At 33.3% G+C, this 15,431-nt stretch overlaps 7 protein-coding genes and 1 pseudogene across 7 annotated transcripts, besides 1 other annotated feature; 5 read left to right on the plus strand and 3 right to left on the minus strand. All coding sequences in view use genetic code 12, as the record gives it.

Moving 5' to 3' along the window:
• Window positions 1-300: 300 nt before the first annotated feature.
• FCR3 (AP-1-like transcription factor, putative) lies at window positions 301-1,527 on the minus strand (the record flags this gene model as incomplete). Its single annotated transcript, XM_002420411.1, has 1 exon — window positions 301-1,527. The coding sequence occupies one exon, from the start codon at window positions 1,525-1,527 to the stop codon at window positions 301-303; it is 1,227 nt and encodes a 408-aa protein (XP_002420456.1).
• A 3,055-nt stretch (window positions 1,528-4,582) lies between these two features.
• CD36_51530 (amino acid transporter, putative) lies at window positions 4,583-6,379 on the plus strand (the record flags this gene model as incomplete). The annotated part of the gene is made up of 1 exon (XM_002420412.1): window positions 4,583-6,379. One exon carries the CDS (start codon window positions 4,583-4,585, stop codon window positions 6,377-6,379), a length of 1,797 nt encoding a protein of 598 aa, XP_002420457.1.
• Window positions 6,380-6,422: 43 nt separating this feature from the next.
• Window positions 6,423-6,569, plus strand: CD36_51535 (annotated as a pseudogene).
• Window positions 6,423-6,569: a sequence feature.
• Window positions 6,570-7,016: 447 nt separating this feature from the next.
• On the minus strand, window positions 7,017-7,639 carry MTLALPHA2 (MTL alpha 2, putative; the record flags this gene model as incomplete). The annotated part of the gene is made up of 2 exons (XM_002420413.1): window positions 7,017-7,092; window positions 7,152-7,639. 2 exons carry the CDS (start codon window positions 7,637-7,639, stop codon window positions 7,017-7,019), a joined length of 564 nt encoding a protein of 187 aa, XP_002420458.1.
• Window positions 7,640-8,346: 707 nt separating this feature from the next.
• On the plus strand, window positions 8,347-9,636 carry CD36_51550 (oxysterol binding protein, putative; the record flags this gene model as incomplete). The annotated part of the gene is made up of 1 exon (XM_002420414.1): window positions 8,347-9,636. The coding sequence occupies one exon, from the start codon at window positions 8,347-8,349 to the stop codon at window positions 9,634-9,636; it is 1,290 nt and encodes a 429-aa protein (XP_002420459.1).
• Window positions 9,637-9,873: 237 nt separating this feature from the next.
• Window positions 9,874-12,807, plus strand: CD36_51560 (phosphatidylinositol 4-kinase, putative; the record flags this gene model as incomplete). Its single annotated transcript, XM_002420415.1, has 1 exon — window positions 9,874-12,807. The coding sequence occupies one exon, from the start codon at window positions 9,874-9,876 to the stop codon at window positions 12,805-12,807; it is 2,934 nt and encodes a 977-aa protein (XP_002420460.1).
• A 208-nt stretch (window positions 12,808-13,015) lies between these two features.
• Window positions 13,016-13,597, plus strand: MTLALPHA1 (MTL alpha 1, putative; the record flags this gene model as incomplete). Its single annotated transcript, XM_002420416.1, has 1 exon — window positions 13,016-13,597. One exon carries the CDS (start codon window positions 13,016-13,018, stop codon window positions 13,595-13,597), a length of 582 nt encoding a protein of 193 aa, XP_002420461.1.
• Window positions 13,598-13,631: 34 nt separating this feature from the next.
• On the minus strand, window positions 13,632-15,308 carry PAP1 (poly(A) polymerase, putative; the record flags this gene model as incomplete). Its single annotated transcript, XM_002420417.1, has 1 exon — window positions 13,632-15,308. One exon carries the CDS (start codon window positions 15,306-15,308, stop codon window positions 13,632-13,634), a length of 1,677 nt encoding a protein of 558 aa, XP_002420462.1.
• Window positions 15,309-15,431: the final 123 nt, after the last annotated feature.

Raw genomic sequence — 15,431 nt, forward strand, 5'->3', positions numbered from 1 at the left:
CACTTACTTAATAAACTCTAAAACCATCACTGGGCAACTAAAAATATGAATATAGCCCAAATTGTACTTGAAACAAAATATGGCAAAATACTAATCTGGAACAACAAATATAACTGAACTGAACTGAATTAAAATTTCCAACCTAAAGAATCTAATCAAGTATTAATTTAAGAAAAAAAAAATAATCAAAATCCTTTGTAAATACTCAACTAAACTTTCTAGTAAACAAAATATGCAAAAATTCTCTTCTTATTCTTCTTCTTCCCTCTTATACCAAAAGTTTGAGGTGGGGGGGAAGACTCAATTTAAACTACTTTCAATTGCTTCATTGACTAATTCAAGAGGATATGCTGGACCATAACCATGACATTTTTCATTCCCTTTTAATTTTTCCATTACATCATTAAAATCAATAGAATTAAAATCCAAATCGGCTTCTTCAGCTTTAATTTGTAAATAATCCCAAACGGCACCAAGAGCTAGTAATTTATGACCTTGATTATCATTATATATTTTATCTTTATTTTCATCTTTTAATTGATGATTAGTACCTTGTAATACATGTTGAATAAAATCTTTTTGAGTCTTGGGAAAATTAAATTTATCAACTAGTAAACGACCATGACCTATAATATTATTACCAATTTGAATATCATTATTATTATTAGTATTTCCTATTCCGTTATGTTTCAATATTTCATTTTCAGTGGCAATGGAAATGTTTTGTTTTTTAATTGATTCTAATTCATCAAGTAATTTTTGTCGTTCTTCTTCACTAGCTAATAATTTTGCTTCTAATTCTTTTAATTTCGATTCTTTACGTTCTCGGAATGCTCTTTGAGCAGCTCGGTTTTGTGCCTTACGTTTCAATTGTAATTCCTCTTCAGTCAATTCAGAATCATCTCGAGCAATCAAAGCAGCATCTTTCTCATCCAATAGTTTTTTCCTTGACCTGTGGCTTGCCTTACTTATACCATTATTACCAGTCTCTGTGCCATAATGGTGATGCAGACTAGACACTGGTGAAAAAGACTCATTACTGGCTTTTCTTTTATTATTATTATAATTATTATTACCAGCAAGGTTAGATGAATTTCCTGTAGAATCAGGTGACATGTTGTTTGCACCAACTGGAGAAAATTCCTCTGAAGAATTTGAATATGATAAACGATTATTGGCATTTGTTGTATAAGGATGTTGAGTTGAAGGCATTTGCATTGGTCCAGTAAAATACAAATCATGAGCAAGATTATTATTATTGTTGTTGTATTGGTAACCAGGTTGATTATTCAAATTAACCATCATCTCTGGTGAAGGGGCAACAACTCCAATACCGTTTAATTCTGAAGTTTGATGAAATATCTGTTCATGTACATGTTCTCCACTATTCAATAAAGCAAGATTTTCGTGGTCTAATTCACAATCATCCTCTAAAATAGGGATTGATGAACCTGGGTTGGTAAAACCTTTGCTTTGAGACCAATCAGCATTTGGTGGTGTTGATGAATTTTCAGTTTTAAAAATCATATTTTGATGGGCAATCCAGAAAAAGGATGAGATGCAAATGGAATTATTCTTCTATCTAGGAGTAAAACAATCAAATAGCCGACTTATAGGCTAAAGAAATTCGAATTTAAACTCGTAATGGTAATGGAAACTAATATCGATGGTGGAAATGTACAACCGGAAATACCAAAAAAAGAAAAAAAAAAAAGTTGACGCTGAGTAATAGAACTTTATCTAGTTTGTAGTTCTGATTTATTCAAATCTTCTATTGAAAGTGTTAAAGGAATAATGATACTATTACTTTGAGTTGATTTGATTTGTAAAAAAAAAGCGGTTTCCAATGTTACTTTCAAAAGTTTTTAAAAAGTTGGGTTTATTTTGGGAGGAGGGAGGGAGTGTTTCATATTGTATTATTCTATAAGTTTCTTCTTCTTCCTTCTTATATATACATAAGAGCTATTGTTGAATAATCTCCTTTTGTGTTTTCTTTTTTTTTTTTTGTTACTCGAGACACGCTCACCTAGGGCAAACTCACTTCCTCCACTCTCTACCTCCTGTCTCCTCCAACAACCACAACCACTAGTCTATCCATACTAACATTGTGGTTTTCCTGTGTTCATAACCTGTTCTCCTTCTCCTGTTGGGATTTCAATTGATTGGACGTGTTTGTAACCAAGATTTACTGTAATGGTTGTGTTGATTTTACCAAACTTTTGGTTTGTTCTTCTTCTAATAGAAATGGCAAATTATTTCCTACATAGTAAAGGCTTTCCTATTGCCCAATTCATGCTTGCTTACTGGTTTGTATACTTTTAACGAGGACAACCACTAACTATTTTTATATTTAGTAAAAAAATAATGAAGTCTATTTAGTCAAACTATTATAATATTTTAGTTTTGGACAGCAATAGTTTAATTCTAACTTATCATATCATATGATGTGTGAAACATTGCAGCAATGATAGGAATTGTAGATGCAATGGCATTTCTGTCTTGGCATTATAGTAAAGACCACCAGAAGAAACAGATATATGCAATGTGTTAAAGACAAAGTCCTTAGACCCATCATCGTTCATTGATTATAAGTTATATGTTGAAGCTCAACTTACTTAGTTATTTTCTCGAACAGACCCCTTGCGTTAATTGTTTGAAAAAATAATAACAATGTTTCTTTTAAGGAAAAGCCACACAATAAAATTATGGCAAATAGATCGGGCAGTAGAATAATAGCAATGATTTGAAGATCTTTTCGAGCTACATTTTTGGTGATTTTCTTTTGTAATGATTGGAGTTCTTAAGTATAAACTAACCAACAACAACAACAACAAAGACTAAGACTTAAATGCATTAATTATTTGACGTTTCATGTGAAAGCATGCGAGGAATAATATAAATCTAACATATACTAGTTGCTATTGTCATGCACAGTAAGGATATAAAACCCTATTGTTACTCTAAATGCAAAAGAACTCAAAACCTATACAATTCTAGAAATACACTAAAAAAACATGAATTCAAAATGAAACTCGATTCTACAGAATTGTTTGTTGAAAGCAAGTTTATGTGGCAAATTTGAAACTTTAGAACTCTCAAAAGAGTCTCCGGCCCGAAAAAAATAAAAATAGAATAGCATTTAGGGGTTGTCGTTGATATGGTTTTCCCTTACTTCCAGGTTGAACTTAATTCTGAAAACAGAAAGAGTTTCATAAATCCAGTATTTTGATTTCTTGCACAACAACAGTACTGGTTTGCTAAACACAACTACAATTGATTTGCATAGTATGCAACATTTTTAATTTATGGTTAAGTTCAACGTTCTTAGATTTCACTCAGTATTTAAGCAAAATCTTTACAAAAAAAAAGTGTCATTGATTGTTTCTTATCTTACTCAACAAATTCAATCCTCTAATTTTAACCCAACATTAGTTTACACACCACACTCAATTATTAGTTTAGGATAATAAGGAGGTTAGACCCTAGCAAAAATCTTCCTCCTTATTACTTCTTTATAAACACACAACATATTTGGCCCCTTGTGTCTTCCCCTTACATCGTTTACATTGTCAATTACTATTATTCACCGTGGCTTTATTATATGTCATAAGCTGAGCCTGGGTTTCGGGTAGGAAATAACCAATACCTTGACTTCCTAAAACAGATGCAAGTGAGGCTCAAGCTTTAAGATTTTCCCGCGAATAAGCGATTTCGTGATCTCATTCGCACCAGTTCCGAGGATGAGAACGTGACTTAAATCTACTTATATACGCACAAATAAGTTTTGCAAAAACAATACACGTGATGAAGCACCAATTTCGGTTGTGTCTCGGGAACAAAAAAATTTTGAGTTGAACGTTTTTCATTGCCACACTTTGTTTAAATTAAATATTTATGAAATTTTTTTTATTTAATTTTTTACCCCAGATAGTTACAATTATGATATGCAACAACAAGATTGACTTTTTGCAGCAACCAGAATGCTATTATTCTATTCATTCAATATTTATCATCTTTGGTATATTTATATTGACCATTTTATTTATATCATAATATTCAAATCTATCTGGACGAATCACACGACGAATTTTTTCAAACGGCGTTTTTTTTTTTTTCAAATTTGGTTTCTTTTTTTTTTAGGCTAGCTCAAACTATATGGCACCCCAAATCATTAATTTAATAAAAAAGATTGAATGCAAGTCAAGTGGGACCAAGTATAGGATATGACTAAGCTCTTTTATATCACATCCATTGTTTATTTGACCAATAATTGAACTTATATCTAGTATTTGTTTCATTCAAAAAGTGGGTGAACTACTACTACTTTGTTAGCAATGACTGCAAAATGCCGCAAGTTTTGAAAATTTTTTTTTTTCTTGTCAATATGCTTTGGATTAGTCACCCTATACTACTTGTTCTCCAACTTCAAGTGTAAGAATCTCCAGAAGTTTTTCTTTCATTATTTAGGCTTTTAGTATTCTTTCCTTCTTTCTTTCTTTCTCTTTATCCTTTTTCCCAACCTCAAATAGTAACCACTTGATAACACTCTAGGTTACTTATATATATTGTTACACCCAGAAGAATGACTACTAAAGAGAAAGATGAGTTCAACATTGACCTGCTCCAGAATAGTCTTGAACCATCTACTAACATGACACTGCCAGCAAATACCACTCCTATTTCAAAATGGCAAGCATTTAAAGATTCATTTAAACCACAAGAACAAAAACCACCACTAGCGTCATCCTCATCTTCCTCATTATCATCATCATCTCCACATCACACTGACCTTGCTAATGATTATGATATAGAAAAACTGCTTAAACCAGATCAACAAGGAGAATTGAGACGTGATTTGAAAAATCGACATGTGCAAATGATAGCATTAGGGGGTTCAGTAGGAACAGGGTTATTAATAGGTAGTGGAGGTGCTTTACATCAAGGTGGCCCCGCTGCTTTATTAATTGCTTGGGGGATAACTGGAACCATGGTCTTTTGTATTATTCATTCATTAGGAGAATTATGTGTTGCATTCCCAGTTAATGGGGCATTTTCTACTTATGCTAATATGTTTGTTGATTCGTCTTGGGCATTTGCTGTGGGATGGAATTATGCCATTATGTGGTTGATTGTTTTACCATTAGAATTAGTTGCTGCTGCTATGTGTATTACTTATTGGAATGATAACATTAATCCAGCAAGTTGGGTGGCGATATTTTATGTGATGATTGTTGTTATTAATATTTTTGGCGTCAAATATTATGGTGATGCCGAAATGTATTTAACAATATTTAAAATAATTGCTATTGTCGGGTTTATAATATTAGGTGTGGTGTTAGTATGCGGAGGTGGACCAACTCATGAATTTATTGGTAATAAATATTGGAAACAAGATGGAGCATTTGCTAATGGGTTTAAAGGGGTGGCAACTACATTTGTCACCGCTTCTTATTCCATGGCAGGTTCAGAAATGGTTGGATTAGCTAGTGCTGAAGTTGCTAATCCTCAAAAATCTTTACCTAAAGCCATTAGACAAGTTTTTTGGAGAATTTTCCTTTTTTATTTCTTATCATTAACTTTTATTGGATTATTAGTTCCTTCCAATTCCCCACAACTTTTAGGAGCAAGTGGCACCAGCGCATCACCATTTGTCATTGCCATTAAAAATGGTGGCATCTATGCCTTGCCATCAATCTTTAATGCTTGTATATTAATATCGGTTTTGTCAGTGGGGAACCTGGCAGTTTATGGTTGTTCAAGAACTATTCAAAGTTTAGGTGCTCAAGGTTTAGGACCTAAAATATTTGCTTACGTTGATAGGAAAGGTCGTCCATTAGGTGGTTTGGCAATGTCAGCAATATTTGGTTTGTTATGTTTCCTTTCTGCTTATCATGATGAAGCAACTATATTTAATTGGTTATTGAGTGTAGCTGGTCTTGCAACCATTTTCTCATGGTTTAATATTGGATTATGTCACGTCCGATTCAGATTGGCTTTAAGAAAACAAGGCCGTTCATTACAAGAATTGACTTTTACCGCCTTAACTGGAGTTGCCGGATCAATTTATTCAATGATATTTTTATGTGTGGTGTTGGTGATTCAATTTTGGACAGCATTATTCCCCTTGAATAATAAAGGTAAAGCAAATGCAGAAAATTTTTTCCAAAATTATTTGGGAGCAGTGGTCATTTTGATTTTTTATATTGGTCATAAATTGTACACTCGAAATTGGAAATTATGGGTCAAGTTGGAGGATATCGATTTAGATAGTGGCAGAAGGTCATTTGATTTAGATCTTATAAGAGCAGAAATTGAAGAAGAAAAAGCTGCTAACATGGCTAAACCATTGTACAAACGTTTATGGAATTATTGGTGTTGAGCAAAATGTGAATTGATGGGTGAGGTTTTATTACAATGGTGGGATATATGTTTATTTATTCGTATGTTGTATATTTCCTTTTTGATGAAATTTCTTTTTATCATCACATAATAGAATTACTATAATGACACAATTACAATGTCTTATCTTACAATAATACGTTAGATATGAGGCTTCGTATTCTACACATTTATCTGTAAACACCTTGATCATGGCTTTATTAGTTGTGAACTGATACGTTTGGCATTTGATATGTCGAACTTGAACAAAAAATGTGCGATGCTAGTTGTAATGTTGTGCTCTTTTATTGGTGAAGGAAAAGAGATATTTGCATTTAACTGATTTAAGTATATTTAATATCATTCCATTTTGAAAAACTGAAAATATCAATAGTTTATCAAATTACTGCTTCATCACTGCATTGAATTTGATACTTAAAATAAATACTGTCAAACTCATAATTAGAACTCTTTCTGATTCTGTTCTATAAAGCTCAAGTGAATCATATACTCCTATACTTCATTACTCTTTAATATTTTCTTAGACGCTCAACACCTGGGAGAATAATATCAATAATGTAAAAATAAGACATCACCATGGACAAATAGATTCAAATACTTATTTGAAAATTGTCACATTATCCTGTTAATAACAAAGCAGCCAACTCAGGTGACACCTTAGTATTTTTCTCCTTTCTTCTTCTATTGGATATCCTATTAGCATGTTAGTAGAGTTACAACGAATGAAAGTTATTTAGTTATTTTACACATACCAATTTTGTACTTGTGATTTCGAAAGTTTTGTTGACTTGATTAATAAGTTAGTTTGGTCTTTCTGCAGATATGGATGGTTCTTGTGTTTTTGAAACCATCCCTCCAACACAAGCAACTGCTTTTTTGTAAGTCTTCTACTTTTGGTCTTCCTGTCATCGCCATCTTCAATAGCATCGTCCACTGTATTTGAAAATGAACTATCCAGAGCCTCTTTTTCAGTAAAAAATTGAATTGAGTCCTGTTGCAACATAATTCTTTCTAATAACATCTCTTGCAATACTTTAGAGCAATCATTTATCATTTTCATTATAGCTTCATCTTCATTTGTAAGTCTTTTGAATTTCATAATAGAAACCATTTTTTTGATATCGGTTTCAACATCACTTGTAATTTTTTGAGGGTCAAACACTGGAAAGTTTGATAAAGTTCTTATATGAAATAGCAAACGTTGATTTATTTGAAAAAGTGCCTCCAGATGTGTATTCATGATTTGTTGCTTGATCTAAATAGTACTTGAGGTCTGAGTTAACGTGGTCCGAATTATTCAAATTATTGTAGAAAAAATAACACACGCACACTCTTCCTATTAAATGAGGAGAAATGATACTTATCACAACAACCTTAAAATGTCCAGTATAAAATTACACTAGACTCAAAGTCTATTTAAAAATCATATATACTTACTAGTTCTCTGACAAAGTTGATAAATATTACCAGAGCTATCTTTATGCCTTCTACTATTTCAGTATTTTTTAATTATTGGATTAAATAGTCACGATCGGACAGGTCTGTACCTTCTCGTGAACTAGTTTGGTAGAAATTTCAATGTACTACAAGAACAAAGTGACTAGATTAAAACGTAAGGATTTTCTAAATATAATTATCCACCCCTCTGCAACTATGTAACATCTTATGAAATCTGAAGCCAATCCGCAAACTGTAATAGACTGAAGATTCCATTTAGAATTGTTTTTTTAAAGCTGCTTTGATTCAGTCTTCCCCAGTAGATTTCGTGTATTGAAACTAAACTAAGAATTGTTGTTTCATTATCAGATCTACTTGAGTTGTATAAGTTAAACATTGATCATTTGAGGGATAAGAAAAAAGGTCGTGTATCCATGCAATCAGAAAAGTAATAAAAATATAACCAGCAAATATTGTAGTTTTCTTTCGTTGAGGTTTTAGATAATCAGTATGGGATTAACAGCTAAATTAGATAAGTTGAAGCTAAAAACAAGCTCAGAAGACAATGAAGATGACTCAAGTCATGCTAAATTGGACAATTCTGATGATATTGACGAAGTTGACAGCGAATACCAGAATATATTATTGAGTATTATCGCTCAATTGCGGCCCGGTATGGATCTTTCAAAGATAACTCTTCCAACATTTATATTGGAAAAGAAGTCCATGTTAGAAAGAATTACAAATTTTTTTCAAATTCCAAAGTTATTAATTGAATCCAACAACATTGAAGATCCCTTAGATCGATTCATTGGGATACTTAGGTGGTATTTAGCCAGCTGGCATATCTCCCCTAAAGCTGTAAAGAAGCCATTAAATCCGGTATTGGGTGAAGTTTTCACTTGTTATTGGGACGAATTACCAAATAATAAATCAGCGTACTACTTGTCGGAACAAACCTCACACCACCCACCAAAGTCTTCGTATTTCTATATCATGCCAGAGGAGAAAATAAGGGTTGATGGAGTAGTCATTCCTAAATCTAGATTTCTAGGTAATTCATCTGCTGCTATTATGGAAGGTTGTGGATACGTGACTCTTGGCAAATGGGACAACGAGGTTTACGTAATGAACCAACCAAATGTTTATGTTAGAGGTATTTTATTTGGAAAAATGAGGACCGAGTTAGGCGACCACATGTACGTCAAATGCGAACGAAATGGATTGGAAGCTAATATTGAATTTAAAACGAAAGGATTTATTTATGGAACGTACGACTCAATTGAAGGAATTATCAAGGATTTGGAAACGCAGAAAGACTTATTTCAGATTTCGGGAAAATGGAATGAAGTGATGTATATAAAGAACATTAAAACAGGAAAGAAAGAAGTTTTATATGATACAGGAGGCTCGAAGACATTGAAGCCAAAAGTTAGACCGCTAAAAGAACAATGGGATTTTGAATCACGTAAGCTCTGGAAACCTACAATCACAGGTTTAGCTCAAAGAAATCATGAAATTGCAACAGAGGAAAAACTGAAAGTTGAAAATGAACAGAGAATAAAAGCAAAAAAGCGATTAGAGGATGGTGTCGAATTTCACCCTAAGTTTTTCCGAGAAGTAAATGAAGGTGACAAGGGGGTTAAAAATCTTGAGTACATTATTTATAAGAAGTTCGATTTAAAGGAGGATCCTGAGATTTTAAGGGAAAGATTGTTTACGGTTGCTCCAATTGTTCCAGGTCAGAAGTTTGATGAAAAATTCCATTACCCGGCTTTCAAGAAACCAGAAAGTAATTAATGTTCGGACTTTTAGTATATGGTCATCTTAATAGATTTTGAATTAGAATCAAGGAATTTTATCTATTTTAGTTCTTAATTTATATATATTTGTTTAACTCGTTTTATTTTAGCGTTAAGTATTTAATCGATATACAAAATATGACTGCATGTAATCAAGTCGTAAAAAAAAAAAATCCAGCGAACAAAGTTTTGGACAACTGCCAACACACTCTTTTAAACCACGTAACCATAGGCAATGTCTGAAAATACGCCTGAGGCTCCAAGTAAACAACTTTTGGAGCGTATTCAATCTTCACTGTTCAGTTTATTCAATTGTATTTATGAGTTAAAAAACCATAATGATAGCATTGGAATTCAACACGAGCTTGTCAAGAAGTTATATTCCTTCCCGTATGAAGATTTGCAATTTTTCATTCCTCAGTTTGTCCAATTGTTAGTTACATACGATAGTAACTCCATGGCACTTGAAGAATTTATAATTACTTCTAGCTGCAGGTACCCTCATTTCAGTTTAATTGTATTTTGGAACTTGCAAGCTTACATTTTTGAGTTGAAAAATGAACCTGAATCTCGATCATTTCAAGCTGCTAGAAACTTGGTAACTAAAATCCAAAACATTATGTTTAACACAGAACTACTGGTTGTCAAAGCTCCCGAGTTTAGAGAAAACTTATTTCCCGCTTTGGTCCTATGCGGTGCCGTTGCGTCATCTGCACTTTTACCGTCTTTCAAAAATTATTGTTTACCTATGATAAAAGCTCAGGGAAAGCAACAAAAGTCTTTAGTATTCAAATTGGCAAACTTTCAGAAATCATTAACCAAGAATTTAACTTTGAAGAATCAAAGAATGTCAGCCGACATACCAAAGGAATCACATTCTGATGATGAAACTGTAGTGTCTTCCCTGATTAAACCTTCCCTTTCAAGGTCAGCATCTGTTCCCAGAAGAAGTACCAAGAAAGCAAGTTTGTCTTTTCTGTCCGATGAATCAGAAGCATATACCACTGACGATGACGATAATAAAACTAGTATTGAACTAGAGAAAGAATTTTATAAGATGGACTTAAATGGTTCTTTGAAAGGAGGGTCCACTAAATTTTTAGAGACCGAAGAAAACTTACATGTAAACACAGCCATAAAATCCAAGAAAAGACTATCTACGCTTACTTCAAAAGTTATGGCTCTGCTGTGGGATAGTATGGACGGATATAATGTGAATTCGCAATCATTGCCAGATTTGTCAAAAGCGGACAGTAGGGATTTAATCCCTTTTTTATCGTCAACAGAATCAGAAACATCACTTTTATATAACAATAATGCAATTGCCAATGATTTACAGAAGAATACTCTCCAACAACCCAAGTTTATGCCAGGCTTTGATAATGATTATTTAACGAAAATTTTGCAAGTAAACTATGCCAAGAATGAGACACAATTTATTATGGCATTGCAGAATATTTCAATCAGACTTTCTCAAGTTCCAAAAGAAGCCAGACTTTCAGCTTTAAGAGCAGAGCTTTCGATTATCAATGACACTTTACTACCAAGTGAAATTGATATTCCTCAACTTTTGCCCGTAACAAGCAACAGAAACAAAAAATATCATAAAATTCTTAAGTTAAATGTTAACGAAGCTAGTGTTTTGAATTCGGCAGAACGAGTACCTTTTTTACTTTTTATTGAATATTTGAGCGATGAGATAGATTTCAATCCAACAACTGAATATAACCAAAGAATTATTGCCAGAAAAAATATAGTTGGAGCAACAAATACGAGTGTAAAAAAGATGAATTCGTTTTCTGAAGTGCCGGATGGTAATTTTTCAAAGGAGAACAATCTTGAAAGCCATATCACTGAGACTGTTACAAGTGCTATTTGTAACGAGAGTACTGAAGAAGCAGACCTAAGTGAAATGCCAATAGCTAGAAGAACCGCTGTCTCATCGGATAGTTTTTCTCCAGAAATGCTAGTTACCCCCACCGTTACGGAACAGCTGAAACTTTCAGGCTTTCCATCTTTGAATTCAAAGGAAGTATCCACAAAGGTTTTAGCCGATCAGATGAGAATTGCAGCAGTTATGTTACAGCAATTAGACAGTTCTGGGAAGGCAAATTCTGAACAATCATTTTTGATCAAGAATCGTATTGTCGAATCCATGATTGCATTACAAGACCAATTCGACTCCTTTGATTTTGAAAAATTAAGTCAATTGCAAAGCGATCAACCTAGTGCTGGGGAAAGGAAGTTAGAAAATGATTTTAAGTTGGGAGAAGATTGGAACACCAAAAAGCAAAGGATCAAAAAGTCTAGTGCTTATGGTCATTTGAAAAATTGGGATTTATGCTCAGTGATAGCAAAAAATGGAGACGATTTGCCACAAGAAGCTTTTGCTTGTCAATTGATTTCCATGATATCTAATATTTGGAAGAAAAATCAGGTACCTGTTTGGACTAAAAGAATGAAAATTTTAATAACTAGTGCCAACACGGGTTTAGTTGAAACTATCACTAATGCAATGTCCATTCATTCTATCAAGAAGTCTTTTACTGAACATTCAATTAAAAGTGGTGAAAATGATAAAGGAAAAATATTTACACTACTTGATTATTTTCATAGTGTATTTGGGCTGGAAAACTCAGTAAGTTTTAGAACGGCCCAGCAAAACTTTGCCAAAAGCTTAGCTGCCTATTCCATAATCTGTTACGTGCTACAGATAAAGGATAGACACAACGGTAATATAATGGTTGATAGAGATGGTCATATTATTCATATTGATTTTGGATTTTTACTTTCAAATTCTCCAGGAAGTGTAGGATTTGAAGCTGCCCCATTTAAACTCACAGTTGAATATGTGGAACTACTTGGTGGTGTTGATAGTGAAATATATTCTCAGTTTGTTCATTTATGTAAACAATGCTTCAAATCGTTAAGAGATAATAGTGAAGAGATAATTGAAATTGTTGAACTTATGCAAAGAGATTCAACTTTACCTTGTTTTAATAATGGAGAAAACACAAGTGTTTTATTAAGACAAAGGTTACAGTTACAACTCAATGATGAAGACACTGACCAGTTCGTGGAAAACTTTTTGATTGGAAAAAGTCTTGGGAGTATGTACACTAGATTGTATGATCAATTCCAGATGATAACACAGGGTATTTATAGTTAACTTCATTGATTTAGCCACAATAAACCCTTTTACCGTTTTTATATCCTTAGCACGTGCAGCTCGTATCTAGCATTATTACACAAACTAATCATTTTTTGTTAACATTTCTTATATGCACACTACAATTTGGTTCATGTAAAATTTCAACTCTAAATTTTTAACATTTTTGTTCTACAATATGTAACAAAAGATACTACGTCAAGGTAATATGGGAAACAAAAAAAGGAGTATGAAGACAGTACCTAAGGAGTTTACTTCTCTTTTTCGAGTACATCCTGGGAGAGATCCCCCAAGAAGAGACACAAGGGAAGTTCAAAAAAGTAAAAAACATGGATTTAGATTTACTTCGTTACCAGATCTTCCTGTTGCTAGTAATGCGTTACAAGAACTATTGCTTGAATACGGCTTACTCAACGACATAAGATGGGACTCAAAAGGCTCCAAGGCGAGTAAAACCAAAAAGATCAAACTAAAACCAATTAATTCTTTTATTGCATTTAGATCTTTCTACTCAAGAACCATTTCCAATCCCGAACATCAACGAGAGTTATCATCCAAACTAGCGGAGGTTTGGACTCAAGAATCAAATCAAGAAGTATGGAAACAATACACCCAATCATATAATAATTATTTACTTCTTCCAGAAGCCAAATTGAATTTTGTGGATTGGCTATGCGAAGCTTTGGATTATACAATTGAGAATGCAACGCCACTGTTAGAAGATATTCTGTTAACTAGTTACAATCAGTTACTATCAGGTACAATTGAGGATGTTTACATGTTGAAGTGAAATATACATTAATTTGGATATGTTAAATATATATTTAACTTGATCCATTTAAAGACGCCAGTGAAGCAGAAGACTCATTCCTAACTCTCTTTTGGCCATCTTCTTTAATAACCTTTTTTCTCTTCTTCCCACTTTTTATTGGACGTTCTTCACCATCTTCATAAACGTCATTAGGAAGGTCATGCAATTTAACGTTTTTAATCTGAATAAAATTAACTCCTTCAGTAAAAGATGTAGAGCCTTTGCATATACTATAAAATTCAGCACAAGGATACTGTATATCCAACTTCCTTACCCCATCGCTTGATTTAGTCAAGTTAAGGTCTAGACCAATGTAGTATTTAGTCAAACGTATTTTGTTATGTTCATCACTGTCCTTATCAGAATCTGACGAATGTAACGTTCTCAAGAAAGCCTCTCCACTCAATGTTCCATAACTGTTGATTATATCCTCGGCATTTTTATCATCAAGAAGAAATGTGTGTGAAAAATCTTTAACATAAGGATGAGCAATTTCAACACCTTCAGCAACTTCTAATTTCAATACTAATTGTCTCAATTTGCTTTCGATGAAACCTGACCACTTTTTATGCTCTTCAGCAGAATCAATTGTCGCTGCTACAACACAAAGGTAAAATTTATATTTATAAAAAAAACAGTGTTTCTCAAATAAATCAGACCAAGATTTTTTACCAGCATGAATGTCTTGCATAATAGAAGAGCCACGAGAAAGTTCTGCCAAAATCACCTTCTGGGTAGAACTTGTAATATTGTGGGTAGCGCACATAGAAGGATACGCAGGGGTTATAACTGGCATTCGATGAAGTCTATCATGTGGATACAATCTTGGGTTCCATACTCTAACTTGAAGTGGACCATCTTCAATAGATTTAAGCAATACGGGCTCAGGCCAATTCCATTTTGTGTAAATATTAAAAAACTTTTCCACAATCACCGAACTAACAGCATTCGGATACAACTGACATATTCTAGCAACCAACATAGCCCAGGCCACACCACCTGGAAACCCAAAAATGTTACCATAAACTGCACGTTGCTGAGCCCACATTTTGATGCAACGCAAAGCATGTTTAAAAACGGTCGGCTTTGGAACCAATTGTAGTATCTCATCAGTTACTCTAGTCCCGTTTAGAGATCTTAAATCCTTTTCATCGAGGTTCTTGAGCAAATTTTTATCATCTAAAGTCAAATCTAAGGGAACTCGGGGAATATTCAATTTTGCCATAATTAAATCAATCGAAATACCATCAAATTCTATCTTAATAATTGGCACGTATGCATCTGGAACACAAGCAATTTCCTCTAACTCTGGCCGTTTCCGAATTATATCTGCAAAAACTGAAAAAAAGTCATCACGAGTTACATGTTTGGGAACAACTACCAATGTGTCAATATCAGATCCCGGACCGTAAACTCCCAATCTATAAGAGCCAAAAGTAAATACCTTTCCTCCAGCATCTTGTGCCATTGCATCAGACATATTTTTGCTCTTCGATACTGTGTACACAAATTCTTGAACTAACTGTTGAAATAATGTCAACACTTCAACTCTTTTTTTAGTTGCTTGTTCACTCTCAAATGAACCTCTATTTTTCAATTCCTGGATGAGCGTATCATTAAGAATATTCTCCTTTGGTGTTGGACCATTAGTTGATATGGGCTCAGTTACCCCATATGTCTTCGTATTCATCTTTATTATTAGATTAATTAAGAAGAATCTATAAAAGAAAATTTTCAGGCATCGTATTTTTTGTCGCCACTCACGACTGAAAAAGTGTTCCACTTTTCTCGTTTTTCTTAGGTTGAAGACACA

Source organism: Candida dubliniensis, chromosome 5 (assembly GCF_000026945.1).
Source record: "Candida dubliniensis CD36 chromosome 5, complete sequence".
Lineage (NCBI taxonomy): Eukaryota > Fungi > Ascomycota > Pichiomycetes > Serinales > Debaryomycetaceae > Candida > Candida dubliniensis.